The sequence below is a fragment of the Antechinus flavipes genome, chromosome 3 (genome assembly GCF_016432865.1).
Source record: "Antechinus flavipes isolate AdamAnt ecotype Samford, QLD, Australia chromosome 3, AdamAnt_v2, whole genome shotgun sequence".
Taxonomy (NCBI): domain Eukaryota; kingdom Metazoa; phylum Chordata; class Mammalia; order Dasyuromorphia; family Dasyuridae; genus Antechinus; species Antechinus flavipes.
The window spans coordinates 296,305,283-296,324,182 of NC_067400.1; the positions used below are offsets into that span (position 1 = coordinate 296,305,283).

An 18,900-nucleotide genomic window follows, 5' to 3' on the forward strand; every position below is an offset into this window, starting at 1 on the left:
GGGAAGAAGATGGGGATTTAAGAAGAGTAGCAGGCTTGCTTTGCCTTTTAGTACCGCCCTATCTCCCAGAACCTCATTAAGCAAAGAGCTTGGTGGCTGGCTAAAACCAGTAGAATAAGCTAGAGTAATGGTTAACGCACCTAGTCCCCTAGACTCAAATAAATGCAATCAATCTCACTTAGGACAAATGACTAGGGGGAAGGGAGCTGCAACAGCCGGTTCCCTTAACCAGAAATGGGGCGGCCCCTCCCTCTCCGCCAATCAGAAAGGAGACTTCCAAGATTGTCATATGCAAAGAGGGCACTAAGAAAAACCTGTCATTCCACCCTTTCCTGAGCCTTTTATTTATAAGTTTGGGAGAGATCTAGGTAAAGAGAAGCAGAGTGAGTCATGGCGTTTAAATAAGGAGCTTTTATTGAATACATCAAAAACAGCAGAACTTTTCCTCCGTTCTTTGAAGCATACCAACTTTTTTTTTTCATTCTTTGAAACAACCGACTTTCCTATCTCCTATCTCCTCTTGATAGAACCTATTCTCTTTGCCTTTGAAATCTCTCTTTTTTTATTTCTTAATAATAGTTTACCACACTTCCACCTCTGACTTTCTCCTTTAACTTCTCCCCCAATTTGATGTTCCATTCTGACCTTTGTTTACAGTTTATTTTGATCTGCTTAGTTTGTTTGAAGTCCATTATCTTTATAAATCGGTCATACCATGTTATCAAAAGACAGTTATCGGTCATTTATCCCTTAGTTTGAATTTTAGTCGTGGCAAAACCAACTTTTTAATCTTAATTATTCTGTACCTCAGTTTCTTCATCAGTAAACTAGATGACCTCTAATATCTTTTAATTGTAAAATAATATGATTTTATGAGTGAGATAGATGAAACATAATTAAGAATTTATTAACAAGATAAGATAGAATATCTCTCTGGGATTACTAAATTGAGATTCATGCTTGGATGGAAAGATGTACTTATTTTTTTCCTCTTCAATTGAATTGACCAAAGACATTTTCCCTATTATATATCCCCCTCCATTTACAAGCACAATCACCTAAATATTCCCTTAATGTACTTTTATATTATCATATTATCTTACTTAATGTTGTAATATGCCCTCATGGTATCATTGTCAAAGCAACAAAGTCTTAGAATAGGCTATCAGAATATTATGCTTATGTCTAGAAAAAGGGAAGGGGATGTGTTTTGAATCTTTTCAAATGGAAAAAAATGAGAGAAATATAGAAAAGTTTCTCTTCTATTTCTCCAGATTCATATTTTAAAGGATACCACTGTAAAGAGCAAAAGATGAAGGAAAAGTTGATGACCTGGGGCTATCACATGAAGTGGATTATATTGCAACTGTAGTAAGATATCTAAGGAGACCAAAGCTTTAAATGTATTCATACTAACTAATAGGCTCAAGGCCATTCCTATTGAATTGGAAATCTAGGGCAAATTATTTTGAGTAGTTTCACTACTCTTTTTTCTAACCCTACAAAACCAATAAGAATCCTTTCTTCTTCCCTATTCTCTCTTCTCGAATTTTTTTTTAAACTTTTTTCTCTAAATTTACAACCATGCTTAAATGATGTGGTATAAAACACTATCCACAATGAATTCCCTAAAAACAGCTTAAATAACTGCATTGTGATTTTACTTTTGCTTTTTTACTTTATTAGTGTTGTGTAGCACTCAACTAGATTTTGGATTATTCTACCAATTTGCTTAGAAATAGCAGCTCCTTGTTTACTAAAAATGACACATTAAGCCAAAAAAGATAACTCTGTGATGCTCTAGGTTAACTGGAGTTCTGTTTCCTTATCTGTCAAGTTTGATGCATGCTTCCAAAACCAAATTTATCCTATATTATGTATTTTAAGTCATGAGGGATGTTACTACGATTAATACATTGTTGTAACATAACTGAGAGATTTATTTTGGTTTCATAGGAGTCATATTTACCAATAATTACTTTTTGTTTATTTAAATATAATATTCAAAAATAAACTAATGGGAATTAACTATTTCATGGATGTTGATTCTTCTGGGATCAAGATGAACTTTTTATTGACAAAAATGGCTAACCTTTAAATCAGAAAGAACTAGATTAAAATCCTGCCTCAGATAGATACTATCTGTGTGAGCACAGGAAAGATATTAACTTTTTAATACTCAAAGAAATATACATAAATTACAGAGTTACTAATTTACATAGGTGAAAGGAGTTTCTATAGCAATAATTCGATATGTCAATTGAATCAAAGGTCCAGATAATCCTGCTTTCCTTCCCTTCCACAATGAATAAATAAGTAAAAATAATAATTATATTTGTATATAGTGTTACAAGACAAATTATACATTCTTTGCTTTTTTTTCAGATCTTCAAATTGTCAGCCACATAGTCTTGAAAGGATTGTGAATCACAAAATGGAAGGTAGAAGTGTCATTACAGATAGAGGTAGCTCTAGGGATTATCTCTAGAATGCTTAATCAAATTTAAATTTCTTTAAAGATATCAAACATTTAGGGATTATCTCTGGAATGCTTAATCAAATTTAAATTTCTTTAAAGATGTCAACATTTAAGTAATTCAATTCTGAGTCACTTTCTATTTATATAGTACTAAAAGAGCTGCTTCTTCTAAAGTTAAAAATAGAGAGTGACCTTTGAAAAGAAATTCCCAAATAGCTGGGAAAACCCAGAATAAATCATGCTTCTTGATTAAATTTTATGCATCTAATATAATGCACCTATACACTGCATATTTTTGACATCAATTTTATAGATATACTAGTGTAGGCTCCATAGGAAAACAGTTCAGCAAAGCTCTTTGCTCATTTTTCATGTAGAAGTTAGAAAATTAAATGACTGGGTAGATCTCTAGTTAGACTTTGTATTACTGTTTTTCTTTTTCTTTTTCCTTTTTTTCATTATTGTTGTTCTTATACTAGTTCAAACTTCAAGTGTGAAGGAAGTACTGGGCATTTTCCAAGGCTTTGAAGGTTTTTGCTTTAGTGATATAGCTTAGTTAGCTAGAATTATTGAAGATGTTGAGTTCTATTTCATCCTCAGTTAAAGAATTATACAGAATTATTACTATGATTTTACTAGTATATGAAATCAAACACAATATTCAATTTAATAAATATTTGAGTGACTATGCACTATGGACACAAAACAGTCCCAAGAAAACAAATAAACAAACCAGCCTCAAAGAATTTACTCTTAATTGTATATAAGTGATAGAGACTAGACCTGTGATTTTATTGAAATAAGACACTGAACGAGATGAGACGAGATCTTTCAAGACAGTTGTGAAAATCCAGTAAGGCTTCATCTGCTTCAGAGTTTGAGTAGGTCTGAAGGACTTTGAAGATTGAGTCAAGGGCATACATAAATCCCCTTTCTGCTACTCATCAGCGTCTCCCTATTTCAGTCAAATATGGGCAACTATGTACTTGTTGGTCAAGTTCAATTTCTTGGGTAATTCCCCGTTTAGAATATAAGATCCTCAGACAATAAGGATGAGGGTCAGTGTTGGGAGGGGGTATTTGCGTTAGGGATTAAAAATGTTGACCCTGTTCCCTGAGGGTATTTCCTCCCTTCAATTGTCTGCTCAATGGGTGGGACACCCTTCTCTTGAGAATGTATAATAAAGCTTCTAGAGATCTCTCCAGCTTTTTTTTATTAAAATGGTGATCCCTCACCATTTCTGAACCACACAACACTGCCAGATCAAAACCATCTCTATTACTGCAGATTGACACCTTATTCTTTTTTTATTTTTCCCTTAAAGCAATTGGGGTTAAGTGACTTGCCCAGGGTCACACAGCTAGGAAGTATTAAGTATCTGAGGCCAATTTTGAATTCAAGTCCTCCTGACTTCAGGAGATTGGCACCTTCTTTACAAAATATAGTTTTAGAGAAACATTAAGTGATTAACCAATATTAAACAACAAATAAGAAATAGGATGGCATCTTCTTGGCTCTATGGCCTGTTCTCTATACCTTGTACCATGATGTCTCCCTTAAATTTCAAATTATTTAGGAAATTAAGATACCTATATGTTTTACTAGTGTTAAAGAGAAAATATATGTAATTTTGGATTTAGATTTGGACTGAATTTAGAGAACTAGAATTTTCATACTGGCTCTATAATTTGCTATCAACGTGATGTGGGGTTAATTACTTTTCTCTTCAGTACTTCATTTCCCTCATCTGAAGAATTGGTTTTGGTAACCTCTTTTCAGACCCTGATTTATGATCTATGATCCTTGAACCAAGATGGTGATTCCTATTCATAATTATGAAATGATTTTTCAAAGGGTCTTGTGAGAAACTAACTTCTGTCTCTTTATGCATATGATCAATTCATATATGTTGTTAATTCTGCAATAGATTTATATTTGTATCTATACTTTCATCAATGAAAACGATGATTTAAGGTTAATTTTTAATATAACCCAAGTTCCTATTGGGCTTCTATGAAGCCCACAAATACGCATGAAGACCAGGATAAACTTTTAAAAGAAACCCTAATTTTAAAGAGGCAAGCAGTAGATCCTTACGTGCAAGTTATTCAAGTGTCTAGGTGTCCTTGATTTATACCCTTGAACGCCTAATACTAGAGGCTCTCTTGCTTGGGGAAAAGACTTCCTTGAATAAATCTAAATTCCAGCAGTTGAGCAAAATTCATTCTATAAATGTGAGTTCAGAAGTTTTCCTTCAAGAAATATTCTTCTTTGTTAGTCTGAAATTAATATGCTTAAAACAGAAGTACCTACTAGCCTTGGAGATCAAGGAAATAGTGGAAGAGACTACTTAATTTGAAAAGGAAAACAAACAATAGTTCTTGGATTTCATACTTTGAAATACTGCAAACCTAGGCTAAGTTTAATTCGAAGAAAAAAAGAAGATAGGTGGGTTTTTTTTTTGTTTGTTTTTTTGGTCACCAACAGAAACAAAGCTTAAAATGAATTTTTTTTAGGCTTCTGATAAGATGGAATGTGGAGGTCCAGGGTCATTTGTTATGTTTTGTTTTTGTTTTTTACGGGGGGAGAGGGGAGAGAGAGATATCTTTAATCTAGTTTCTTCCTTCTGGAGAAAGAATACTATCTGGTCATTACCAGGTGGCATTCCCTGTTGGAAATCAGCTCCACGTAGATATGAACCTATTTCAGAAAGGCCATTTAATGCTGAGGTGTGCTGATGCAGAAAAGAGATTATGCTATACTTCGGTAAAAGAATAGGAAACTCGTGTCTCTGGCTTAAATCCACGTAGAATTACAACAGATGTTCCTGTACTTCTCTGTCTTGAGTTCCGCAAAGCTTCTCGTGTCTTACTGGGGATCTGATTCTATCATCAGAAATTGTTTGAGAAGCTATTAGTTCTCTTCAGGCACCCATAGTTTCGGAGACTGGAAAGCTTTAGACCTTCATCTCTCACAACTTTGAAGGTTTTTTTTCTTCTTCTCATTCACTTCCCGCTAAATTTAAAAGGAAGAGCTCATGATTTTCCTCTTTCATTTTTGAAGGGGAAGAAGAGCCTTATGAAAATAATAAATACTCTGGAAGATCCGAATTTGTCTTGCTCAAATGTGGGGGAGGAAGAACAAATAAGCAAATATCTTTGGCGTTGAGTTCCCACTGGTTACTCAAGAGCTACAACTCCCCCCCCCCCAAAAAAAAAAGGTTGGGGGGAAGCCTAGAACTCAAATAATCCACTCTCGTCCCTTCGGCTGCAATCACCCCAAAACTATTCCTGTTTGCTTCTCCAGAGGCTCCCTCATCCCGTTTACTTTCGCTCAGTTTTATTTTGCTCAGACCCACCACTCTAGTTCCTTGTTTTCTTCCTTTCTCTCTTCTCCCTCCCCCCAGCCCTTATCATCCCAGCTCTGGGACAGTCCTCCCTAAAGGAAAGACGCAAAATTCTAGCAGAGAAAAGAAGGGAGCGGAGTGATGTTTGCGTACTTGTTCTTTTCTCAGCCAAGTGGGAAACAAGAAAGAGATAATGTGACATGAGTGATACTAGCAAGACCAAGGAAGTGGCAGTCCCTCCTGAGCCGCCAGGGTACCAGCCAAGCCGATGCTCTCGGGGATATCCTTTGCTCGTATCTCATTGGCTGTGTGCGTTCCTGAGGGGCGGGACTCCCGGAGTGGAGTCCTGCCTACTCCGGAATCCCTGGCGCGCTTCGCACTCCCCATCATCCTGGCGCCTTCCTAATGTCAGGCTCGCAAGGCTCGGTCCTGCAGCGCCCCTAGGCTGCCAGTCGGCGCCTCAACCACCTGCTCTGTTTAGAGGGGAGGGGTGAGAGAGAGACGTTGCGGGGGGGAGGGGGGAGAAGGTGGGGAGGAAGGAGGAGAGAGGAAAGGAGAAGCTTACACACGCCTTCCAGTCACTACCACTCTGAGCCTAGCTCCCTTCCCTCGCAGCTGCGGCGGCTGCTGCTGCTACTGCTCCTGCTCCTACCGCTGCCGCTGCCACCGCCGCCGCTGCCACTGCCACCACTGCCTCTGCCACTACCGCTGCCACCTGAGGAGAACTGCAAGACCCGCTGCTTCTCGTCACCTTTCTCCAGTGATTTTATTCATAGCACCTGGGCTTTTTTTTTTTTTTTTTTTACATATATATATATATATATATATACTGCGAATATTATTGCAAGAAAGATATTAAAAAGAAAATAAGGACCACCTGCAAATTACAAAATTACTCAATTGTCTCCACTGGGGGAAAGCTCTTGTGGTTCACCAGCAGGAAGGGGAATTGCTTTGGGGGCATTGTGGGGGAGGGGAGAGTTGGTGTCTCCGGCTTTTGGAAAGTTGCGTTCGAGGAAGAGGACGAGGTGCAACCCCAGATCCTGGGGGGGGCGGTGTGTCTGTGCGAAGCTGCTGCCCCCCATTCCCCTTTTCCCGTTCCTAACCTCCAAGTGGTACTATTATCGAGGGGATTGGAGGACGACGCCCCCCTCCTGTGAAGTGGACTGTGTTCTCGCACACAGAAGAGGAGGAGGAGGAATATGGCACCGACAGCAGCCCACTCCTGTAGACTGGTCGTAAGTCTCCTGATCTCTGCCGCCGTCCTTAGGCCAGGTGAGCAGCTGCGGAAACGTGGCCACTCATAATGTCAGGGTGAAGAAAGCGGGGAAAGAGGGGGGTCATTTCCTGGGACCTCCTCCGCCAGTATGCCCAGGGCTATGCGCAAAGGCATTTAGAGGAGGGAGGGAACTGACTGTGGGGGGCGAGGAGAGTGTTCTTTTTGGATCTGGGACCTGTCACTCGTGTCTCCTGTTCAGGCTTTGCTGGTTTGTTTAAGTTTGGGTGACGAGCAGGTGCACTCTGAATCTCAAGTAACTTTATATAAAACTGGGGATGTGGGAGTGATCGTGGGAAGACGACCTCTTTATTCCTCCCCCCCTTCAGATCCATATGTTTAGTGGCGAATTTTTTCTTTCCTCTTATACTCCGAGTCTCTGTAGTGTCCAAGTCCACGTCATTGCCTCCATACAGTTTTTGTATCAGTTAGATATGGCAAAAAATAATCGCACGCTACTTTATTGATGAGTCCCCCCAATAACTTCCCCATGACAAAATTGGTTGAAGAGATCAGAAGAGATTGACGAGAGGGGAAAAAATGAGCTGCATCCTTTCCCACACTTGCTTGCTTGGATATGGTTTTCCCTCCATTGATGCGTGTGTGACCAGAGAAAAATGGAAAGGGTTACAAGCAACCCAACCAGAATTGGCAATATTAATGCCTATGTTTGTGAAAGGTTGGTGGTTTGTGGTTCTTCCAATTTGTGTGAGCTAACAGTTCTGAATTGTGTCTGACTATTCAGAAAAGAATCGCCACTCTCTCCCAACCCGGCCCTACCCCGGCTACAATATCACACAAGAGCCGTTTCCTGACTTTCCACCTCTGGTCTGGCTCAAGTCCTTTCGGATCACTGTGGCTGAGGTATAGCAACCACTTGGCTGTCACTGTTACTTCAGAGTGCGGCAGTTGCGGTCTCTTTGCTTCCTCCTCCACCCCTGGATTTGATTTAAAATATAAATATGTATACAACGTATTTTTAAAGTTTTTCACATGTGGTCTGATAGCCAGTCGGGTGTTTCTGTTGATTATTTCTCCCTCTGTTAGATCATAAAAAGAAAGACCACTTTCTTCTTGCAGCTCTCAACATTATACAGAGCTCTTCAAATCTTTGCTAGGCAAAGCCATCAAACGGGTTTTAGAACCTACAAACTGCTCCCAGGCAAAAGGAGGAGAGAGAGAGAACTGTTTGTGGTGGTTAACTTGTGTATGGCGGGGGGAAGGAGAGGAAGGAGGAGGGATAGAGGGAGGGAAGAGGTTTAAGTGTGTTTTGGGGGATGGAAGATTAGGGTAGGAGTTCGCCTCTCCCCCCCCCCCCCTTTTAAAGTTGCTTTTCTGGTTAAGGTAATGACCTCACCTGCAGTCCTGAGGCAGGCTGAAGACAGTCCCTGCAACAAATCTCTAGCTTTTATTGTAGGAGGAAAGAAGCCAAGAGTTTGAGAGGGCTTTAAGCATGGGGAGGGGGTTGGGTGAGCTGAAAAGAGGGAGATGGACAGGGGGGAGATGAAGGAAAAGGGCAGGGTCAAAGACTCTGTGAGATTTTAGAAATCTTACTTTTCTACAAACCCAGTGGCCGAAAAGGAAGTGGGCTGGATAAAGAACGCAAGGCGGGGGATTGGGGTGAGGGCGGGGGTGGCAGTGGCGTGGGAGAGAGACGAAGCCAATAAAATGCAACTCCCCAAAAAATGAGCCTGTAATTTTTTTCCCCCCAGTTTAACCATTTCGTGACTTTTATGGGATAATTTTAATTATGTCCCTTCCCGCTGTTCCTCTCAATTCTCCTTTCGTTGCGACTGCTTTTGTTATTTTGTATTGGACACGTCCCTGGTCAGGTCTCTTTGCACATTGAACTGCTAATCGGGGAGTGGTTCTCTCTCTAAAACGTTTCTTTCCCCCCTGCTGTGCAGTAGTCATTGCAGCGCTATTTATTTTAGCTCCAAAGGATTGTGTTGCCAGCAGTAAATGTACAACACGAACGCGTGAACAGTGCTGGGAGAGTGTATAATACACACTGTCACATAGTAACAGGAGCACACACACACGCACTGCCTAATGCCAGGCTTCCTCTCTCGACTGAATGGTAGGTCGGATGTTGCAGACCTGAAAACCGAGAAGCCTAGAGTTACCGGACTCTCCTGTGTGAGAATAGAACCCCTTTCAATATCGAAGATAGAGGTGTGAGGAGTGTGTGTGTGCTTTGAAAAGCGCAGTTTCAACCGTACAACTAAAAGTCTCATAGTAGCTAAATGTACTTTCTTCAGACCCTTTGAAAAACTGACCCCTGTGGGAATGCAATATAAAAGCCTGTTACAATGGACCGGGCAAGTGAGAGCTCTCTCTCCTCTTAACCCTCCTCCCCCTTTTTTTCCCTTTTCTATTTCCTTTCCAGAGCTTTTTTTTTTTTTAAATAGTGCTTGGTCAGATTGGAAGAACAAAAAGCCTTCTCATTTGTAAAACTGTTCTTTTCTTTTTTCCCCTTATTTTTATTTAGCACTTTAGTATATTACGACTTTTAGTATAGATAAGATACTCTATGAACACACTTTCTGACATGGGATGTTACTATGTATCTTTTGGGGTAGAGGATATTAACCATCGAAAGTGAAGTGAATATAAAGGCAAAAGAAGATGTGTTCTGCATTCAAGGTAGAGAGTCTCATTATTCTTGTAGAAAGAGCGTCAGCCTGTGGTGACATTTTGTATTGCTTTAAGAAAGGCTTTGCCTGATTATATTTACAACAATAAGGGGTTATTGAGGTAGTGCTGTGCAATTAACTGTTTCTCCACTGGAGTCACTTATTTTTGTCCTCCTTTTAAAGTTTCTCAAACTGCTTACCATTGACTGATTCCAAAATGGAAGTTTAACAACAGTTTTAGCAAGTTGCTGCTTACTCTGTGTAATTTTTTTTTTAAACCAGATTAGGCCTTGAAATCACATTTGACGATGTCTATGTTCTGATTTTTTTTGGTCATGTTCTGATTTTTTTATACTAATATCAAAATAAAACATACTTTTAAAAAACAATTGCAAGCTAATTAGATTTCTGTATTGTTTTATTCAGTGTATTTTCTGTTATATCAATTTTATGTTTCTTGTAGAACAATAGGAAATGGCCTAGACTAGTGATCTGGAAACCTGGGTTCTAGCCCTGACTCTTTCACCAACTTAATATGACTTTGGGGAATCTTTGACCTTATCTTTAAAATGAGTAGGGAAAGATAATTGCTAGAATCTCTTCCAGGTCCCAAATGAAATAATATTTTTTATGACAAAAATTAAAAAAGATAATTTGGGCAAGTCAGGCAAGTTCCTGTTTAAATGGTTTCTTTCAAAGAGTCTAATGATATTAATCAAAATCTTATAGGCACAGTCAGGAAAAACTTGAGTTATAAAGATTGTTTTGGAAAAGTGGAAGGCATAATGTGACACATTAGATAAGGGACTCACCAGGAAGACTTGGGCTTCTGAAAAACAGACCTGTGCCACAAAGGGGCCAAGTTACTTTTAACTCTCAATATCCTCAACTCTTTAAGACATAGACAAGTGTGGAATGTTCCCACACCCATAAAATCACGTCTAGACCTTCTTATCATCATCCCTATTCTGCCTTAACCCCAGGGAAAAAGGTGTTGATCCTAAACTCCTAGTTGCTATTCTTTGTATATTTTATCTCCCATAAAAATATTTTAAGATTTCTGTTCCTCAGGGAACTGGTATTGGGGAAATAAGAGCTCAAGTGAGAAATATACTGGCATCTCTTTCCCCTCACCACAAGAGAAGGTGCCATATTTTGAAAGATTTTTTTTGGACTAAAGAAGATAGTTTAGCATGTTTCCACACAAATGGCAAGATGCTTTTAGTCAACCTATAAATACTTTCTAGACTAAAGCAAGTAATATTGTTAATGATTCAAAGTGGAAAACCTTTTTTCTCTCTATGCTAAAGCTTGAAAGATTATGATAGAAAATATTCATTAGTATTTTTAATTTGAAGTATTTCAGTTATTTGTTTTGTTTACAAATATGGATGCAGATCCACCTGAATTTTTAAAATTATGATTATTGGAGAGTTTCTATATCCTAAGATTCAGCACAACTGGCTAGGAGACAGGAATTTTGCATTTTCTGTTTTACTACATTCACATGGTATGATTTTAGAAGAGCATTACGGTATCTCTTTCATATTATTCCATTCCCATGGGTAAAATCTAGCATCTTCATGGGGGTTACTTACTTTTTTAATTGTCTCATAGATAAGGCTCTATTTAAGATAAGGAATTTATTTACTCAGCATTTTCAGTGCTTCAAATAAAACCTTGTTTTAAACAGAAACTTAATACATTATTAGCAGTACCTTTTTAATTTGCTATGGTCAATGAACAATTTCAACATGTATTGGAAAGCAAGCAAAACTGTTAAATTTTCAAGTTTTCCAGATCACCTCTCAAACCAGTGGCATCTGTGAAAACTGAGTGATATTGGAGCTTTTCAGCATTACTTTGTGTTATGATAGTATTTTGTTTTAACTGTTTTCAGTCACTTTTTTTCTAACTTTAGCAACTATCCATCTCTTTGTTCTCTTATATGTAGCATCAAACAATTTCAAAGACTTCTTAGCTCCTCAGAACTCTGGATTCAAGTAGATACATACAGTGCTTACTTCAAATATGCAGGCTCATAAGCAGAGGGAGCTACAGAATCTAGGAATATACTATACATATTTTCATGCATTCATATATTAGTCTTTATCTCTGTATCTGAAAAGAACATAGCTATAGACATATAGTTATCATTATCATTAGCAGTATGATCTTCATCAGAGGACCTATGTTCAAGGCCTTTTCAATGTTACGAGTGAATTGGAAAAATTGGAGTTAGTTATTTATGTTAGTTGTAGGAGTTTCCATATCCATTCAAAATAACTAAATCACTGACATATGTATGATGTGAACATATATGAACTTAAAATTGGTTAATTTTAATGTGTTTAGGTCATTGACAGCTACATGGACATTCAATTTCCTAAAGACATATAAGAATCTGAACAAATGCTATTAAAGAACATGTTTATCTATATTTGAATTAACTGATATGAATTTTCCACCTATATTTTATTTCACATTCTTTTTTATAGTTACTAAAAGATTAGACAATAGCATACATTTCCTCCACATCTTTCAGTCTTCCCTCACCAAAGAAACATTTTGTCCTCCAACTGGAGAACACAATCAAGATTGAATATTATCTTCTCTACACATAATTATCTCTTAATACATGTGCCATGTATCATTATTTGCAGTGTTGATTGTATCTGTACAAAATGGAAAAAAAATATCTAACTTCTATATGCATTAATCTTGTTAAAATGTTTTCATCCATTATTTCTTAAAGTATCACATGAATCATGACTCCTTTTTTTCTTATCTTGAGCAGAATACAATATTTGCTTAAATTTCAGTGAGTATTAACAGCAAATATATAATGGCATTCAATAAGCATATATCAGTCTGATATTGTAGTTTATACTGCAAAGATGAAATTAGCCATTAATGCTCTCATCTTTTTTTTTCCATTCAAGTCTTAATTTTCCATCCTAGTAGAGGGAATCAAAGACATGGATAATCCAAAAGGGCAACATACACAGATGTGTGTTTAATTTTTTGGCTTTGTTATATGCTGTTTCAACATAAACAAGTCTTTTTTATCAAAAATTCCCAATTTTTTTTTTAATGAAGTCACATTAGAAATAGTAGATTAGGTAACTAGACTATAGATACATAGATTCCTTTTCCTGCCGTCATTGTCAGCTTTTCTTCTTCTCTTATAAAGTCATAAAAACACTATCCTAGTTAGAGGCTTATATCCTTCCAAGGACAGGGGAGAAAATTAAGCATTCTGATTTAAGAAGCACTTAAGTACTTTGATGTAAAAGCTTTCTCTTCTGGCTCCTACTGGTTTGCTGAGTTAAACAAAAAGTTATAATCATGTCAATACAGGGTTTAAATAAAGAATAATTCTAATTCATGTCAACAAGCACACAATAGCAAACTTTTCTGGGGATAAGCCCTAAAGTAAATAGTTCATTCCAATATTTTAGAAAATATTTAAATAATTATGCATGTTTTGCCCTTAAAAATATCATTTCTAGATGTTTGAACTCTAAAAACAATGACTTTGCTTCAGTCTTAATTCCTTAGGAATAATGCCTCAATTCATTGCTGAGCCTTCAATATCATTAATGGGGAAATTGGTTCTTTCTTATCCTTGTATAACTTTTGACCACTCCATACTTCTACAGAATGATACAAGAAAGGACTGGAAGAGCTAAGAAAGTAAAAATCTTCTATATAGTGTAATTGACCTCTCAGTGCTTTCTGTTTATTAGTCCTATTATTATAACTTAGCTATCCCTGTTTCTCAAAATACTTGAATAGAAGAATAATGTATTTAAGTAGTACTAAAGGATTCATCTCCAAAACTTGCTTTTCATCATGAGTGTTATTTTTAATAATTTTTCTAAGGGATGACATCAGTTCTAGAAAAATGTTATTGTGGAGTAAAAGATCTACTATTTTAATCCTTAACACCTGTCACAATACCTGGTAGCTAAAGGATACTTAATAAATGTTTGTTGATTGATTGTTAAAGTTATTTACCCTTATCAGGTTTCTCAGTAGCTCTGGGGCCAAGGCTGAGTATCTCTCACACCTATTCTTCTCCAATTCCATCCCCCACCTTTACGAAAACCCATATTATTATCTAGAAAGTTAAAAAAAAAAAAAAAAAAAAAAAAAAAGGTTTACGGGCTGCCTTAATCCAATCCCGTTCTCAAATTCTTTCCTGAACTAGTTAGAGATGTGGGCCAGATGCAACCAGTGGCCTAATTTTAATTGATGAACACTAAATTTGGCTATGGATTATTAGATAATCCTGTCATTTGTTTCCGGTATCTGAGTTGTCAGAAAATTCTATCAAGTGAAAATAGGATAATGTGATAATAGTTAGGACATCAGTGGAAGCACAGACTAAAATTTAACCTTTTCTTGACCTGAGAGTAGGATAAAAAAGCCTAGCTGAGAGGAGTAATCATGTGACTACAATTCCTAAATCATTTTTGGTTTCACACCGTATACTTAACAGTTGAGAAGTTTCTAGATACACAATCTATTAGCCCCAAATTATTGGAAAGAGATTATAAATCATAGATTTAAGATATCAAAAGGACCTTAGATGGCTCTCTCTAAACAGATGAGGAAATAAGCCCAAATATTTGAGGTGATTTATTTACTCAGTCAAACAGATGGAAATCTAGAATTCAGGACTTGAACTTTGGTCTTCTAAATGCAATATATATTTTTTTTAATCGTAACATGTTACCATTATAAAAAAATTCTACTGCTTCCCTTATGCTTTGGAAACTTGGTAGATAGGAAGATAAGAGCAGAAAACATGGAAGCAAGGAAACCCACCAGAGAAATTGAAGCCAGTGATTCAACTAAAAGAGAGGTGATTAATGCAACCAATATATACTAACATACATATAATATAATATATATTACAGTATACAGTCAGGAAGGGGAATAGAGGGTACCTTGTCACAACGAAGTTGTTCCTTACCTTTAACATTGCTTCATTATCCTCAATCTTTTCCAGTAGGAGACTGGAGAGAAAAGGATATAGTTGTGTCAGAGGTTAAAAGGTAAAGGACTGCATATCACTAAGAGGAACACAGCAAGGCACAGGGAAGGACAGAACACTGTTTGGGGAATTTGCCTTGGGGACACAATGTAATCATTATAGCTCTGGAATTGAAAGAAAGATTGAAAACATTCAGAGATTGTAGATTCAGTATCAGAACTGGAAGGAACAAGAGGCAAGGACTTCAGAGCTTTTTAGGACTGAGATGATTATGGTACATCAAATCTTCTTGTACCTTTCTCTTAGCTATAGGTTGTGTGTATATCTGCTTGGTCACTTTCATACAAAATTGGCTTTTATTTTAAGAACAATTCTTTAACATAGTTATTTAGCTTTAATGGATTGGGCCCCAACAGGAATATTTTAACTTGAGGACATAAGAGTTATATTAAAAAGAATATATGTCACCAGAAGATCTTACATTCCCCCCATATTAGGCTGAGTAATACTAGAATTTAGTTTAGTTTGATTTTGGTTCCTAAGAGATTCAGGTGGAGGTGATGGTGGCAGTGGTAAAGGAGTCTGAGTGCTGAAATAGATGAGTTAAAAATAAAGTAGTTAGGAACTTGGCATATCTGTCTCTCCTGAACCTACCTCATACCTCAATTGCATACTTCTCAATTTCTTTTTTTTTGGGGGGGGTCTGTTCTAGGCACAGAAAGTCCCACAAAAATGTAAGCCAAGTAGTAAATAATCACAGTATCACACAGCATTCTTCCTTTCGAATGAAAAATGTACACTTCCACCACCCACAGTCCATTTTGCTTCCAGGACACACATTATAATAAAATATTTATTAAGTCATCTGCCATTTAGCCAAAGAAAAAGGTTTCATATTTTACTGCTATTTGAATATTTTTTAAAAAGTATTCTATATATTCTTTACACTGTATTATTCTGTTATATATTTGGAGGGAGGCAATACAAAGTAAAACTTAGAACTAGATTTGATTTATCTGTAATGTAGAAAAAATGGAAGTAATGGGATTCCATTTTTTTTCTTTCTCGTGTGAATAGCTTCTCTTATGTCTTTAAAACTGGATATCTGTGGGGCAGAAAAGATAATGAACATGAAACTCTTGAACAAAAATTGTATTGGTCAATATAATCATATTTGTCACAGGGATTAATAACATACTTCTGGAAAAAAAAAAGCCCAAAATAATCCTATTTCAAATATTTAGAATATCTCCAAAATGTCTCTAATGAGGATTTCAAAAAGTAAATTATTCAACTTAAGTTCTTAAACATTTTCTCTTAGGTATGACATAGAGGATTTATTACGAAAGTTTGTAGAAACTCATCACCAAAATGGCTGTAAGGATAGAAATATTTTGGCTATAGAAAAGGTCACCTCCTAAGAAATAGAGAGGTATTGTGTTGTTTTTATCAGTGGAAGGACTTCCATCACTGAAAATCTTTCAAGTCTAAGTGTGAGGTACTATCTCCATATAAAAATTGAGATGATTTCCATTACAAATTGTTGTTTTTCCTTAGTCAATTCATTAATTCATTTTCTCTAACTTCATATTTTTTTCTCTTGAAGCACTTCTTTACTTATTTTAAACTATATGTAAAATAAGAAAATAGAAACAAATAAAACGTACAAACATGTAGTCTGAAATTCTGCGCAAGATTAAAGCTATTGTGTGATCAATACCTAGTTCTATAGTGGGAGACAGGGAAGCATCAGGGTTATGAGTGAAAATGGTAGCATACCCTAGAATGTTTGCTACAACAGTGATCACAAGCTGATGCTTTTTAATGTAGTTTAATTCTAAAATTGTGTTACTTTGAATCCACATTCTCATCCATCTAGGAGAATTCCTACCAAACACTAAGAATTAGATTGTGTTTACCCTGCTATACAAACCAAGATAAGAAGCATCACATGATTCTTAACTCTATTGACATTGTTCTTCATTACACAAGTAGTGAAGAATCCCATCATTGTTCAGTATAGGTAGATGAATTATATTGGAGGGCTAATTAATACCCTTTGGAAAACTTTAGGAAGCATTTTTTTAATTCAACTATTTATTTTGAAAAGAGCCATTAAAAAAAAAATAACTCAACAAGGTTTAAAATAATTTTTTGTTAGAATTTTAAAAGGTTCTCCAAAAGTTTCCTTCTACTAAAATAAACAGTGCTCTATTGTTTAATAGAATTCTCATAATAATATATTCTTGACTTTTGTTACAATCAAGTTAGAAAGAAAATTTGTTTTATAGTTACTTTTATAGAAAAATTATGCTTTATATAAAAGAAGTGAAGAATTTTTTTTTAATTTTTATTTAATAATTACTTTATATTGACACTCGTTTCTGTTCCGATTTTTTTTTCCCTCCCTCCCTCCACCCCCTCCCCTAGATGGCAAGCAGTCCTTTATATGTTGGATATGTTGCAGTATATCCTAGATACAATATATGTTTGCAGAACCGAACAGTTCTCTTGTTGCATAGGGAGAATTGGATTCAGAAGGTATAAATAACCCGGGAAGAAAAACTAAAATGCAGATAGTTCACATTCGTTTCCCAGTGTTCTTTCTTTGGGTGTAGCTGCTTTTGTCCGTCATTTATCAATTGAAACTCAGGTCTCTTTGTCAAAGAAATCCAAGAAGTGAAGAATTTTCAAAAGTATTTGGTAAAGATAAAGCAAAAAGTTAGACATTCTCTATTTCTAGATGGATACCATTAATATGCTAGCATTGTAATTCACATATTTAGCTTCTATTTGAAACTGGTTTGATATGTTTTAAGTTTGTGGTACATGTACTTTAACCTTCATAAATATTTTCTGTACCTGAGAGGTGTGCATAGTTTTGAGAGGAATTTTTATGTTACAGATAAGATTTATAGCATAATTTTGTAGTCACATTTCACGTTTTTGTGGGCTTAAAGATGATGAAAAATGGGCATGATTCAAAATATGAATAATACTTTTAAAAGTAGACTTATGAAGAGGTAATAAATATTTAGTTTTTTAAACTAAATGTGGGTGAATTAATTCTTACTCAACCTTATCCCTCTGGATACTAATCTAGTACTCTAATGTGATGATTCTGTGAGGAATGTCTATATAGTTAAGATGAAACTGCATTTCTTATCACACTACAATGGCAAATCAGTATTTGTTTATTAAAACAAGCCCGGCATCTTTTTTTTTGTTTTTTTTTTTTTCTTTTCCAGATAAAGAAAGATGGCTCTTCTAAAGGAACTGATAAAATATTGAAGGAAGTAGAGCTTTAGGGTGTGATTTGGGGTTATCATTGTTTAGAATAGTTCTGTACTATTTAGTTTAAGAGAATTTGAATTGTTTTGGAAGTGTTTTCTACAGATAACTTAAATACCATGAACCTACTTCCGAGATTACCAACAAAAATTAATTTTGCAGCTTAATTTCCATAGGTCAATCAATTAATGTTGCCATGGTTAAGTGGATCTATATTTCTAGATCAGCACTTTTCCATTGTGAAGCCATAATATAATAGAGCTAATTTATTCATAGCAGGAAACATTTAAACTGTATATAATTTTCATTTTGCTGATGGCATCTATTATATTACATTACAATTATATTTGTAAATGTACTTGATATGTCACCAAAATACTGAGTATTATATTCATAGTAGAATATTTCACAATAGTAAAGGAGTATAATTCATTGAGTTTTATGGGTTCACAAATGTTAGAAAAAGCATAAATTGAAAACTATAGTTTTAAAAATAATCCTGGGAAAAAAAGCCATAAGAAATAGAAATAAGAAAATACCAGTACTGAAGTTATCCCTGATTAAATAATATGTGAAATTATTCCTAGAAATTGAAATGTGTATTTGATTTTTGACTTTTATAAGAGGGAATTATAATAGCCTTGTAATGGAAAAATGTTTTCATTTATTATGATAATGATGATAGCAACATGTTGGTTTTAAATAAGGGCACATTTTCTCAAATATAATTCAATAGAGGGAGCTCTACTACCTTCTTGTTATACATAGTTAATATTTCTATTTGTTATCATTTTTCTTCTGGCTTCTGATTTAATAGTAAAATTTATTTTAGACCTAATTTCTTTTTTCAATTAAGAAATGATTCATTTT

At 35.8% G+C, this 18,900-nt stretch overlaps 1 protein-coding gene across 4 annotated transcripts in view; it reads left to right on the top strand.

Annotated features, from left to right (window-relative positions):
* Nucleotides 1-6,355: 6,355 nt before the first annotated feature.
* The window catches only part of ALCAM (activated leukocyte cell adhesion molecule), a 250,115-nt gene continuing 237,570 nt past the window's right edge, over nucleotides 6,356-18,900 (top strand). For 2 of the 4 annotated variants that reach the window (XM_051985220.1, XM_051985223.1), the window contains exon 1: nucleotides 6,358-7,100. In XM_051985220.1, the coding sequence (XP_051841180.1) occupies nucleotides 7,028-7,100 (73 nt within the window). In that variant the 5' untranslated portion in view covers nucleotides 6,358-7,027. Of the gene's footprint in view, nucleotides 7,101-18,900 lie in introns of all 4 variants that reach the window. The other 2 variants (XM_051985221.1, XM_051985222.1) reach the window with 2 other exon arrangements.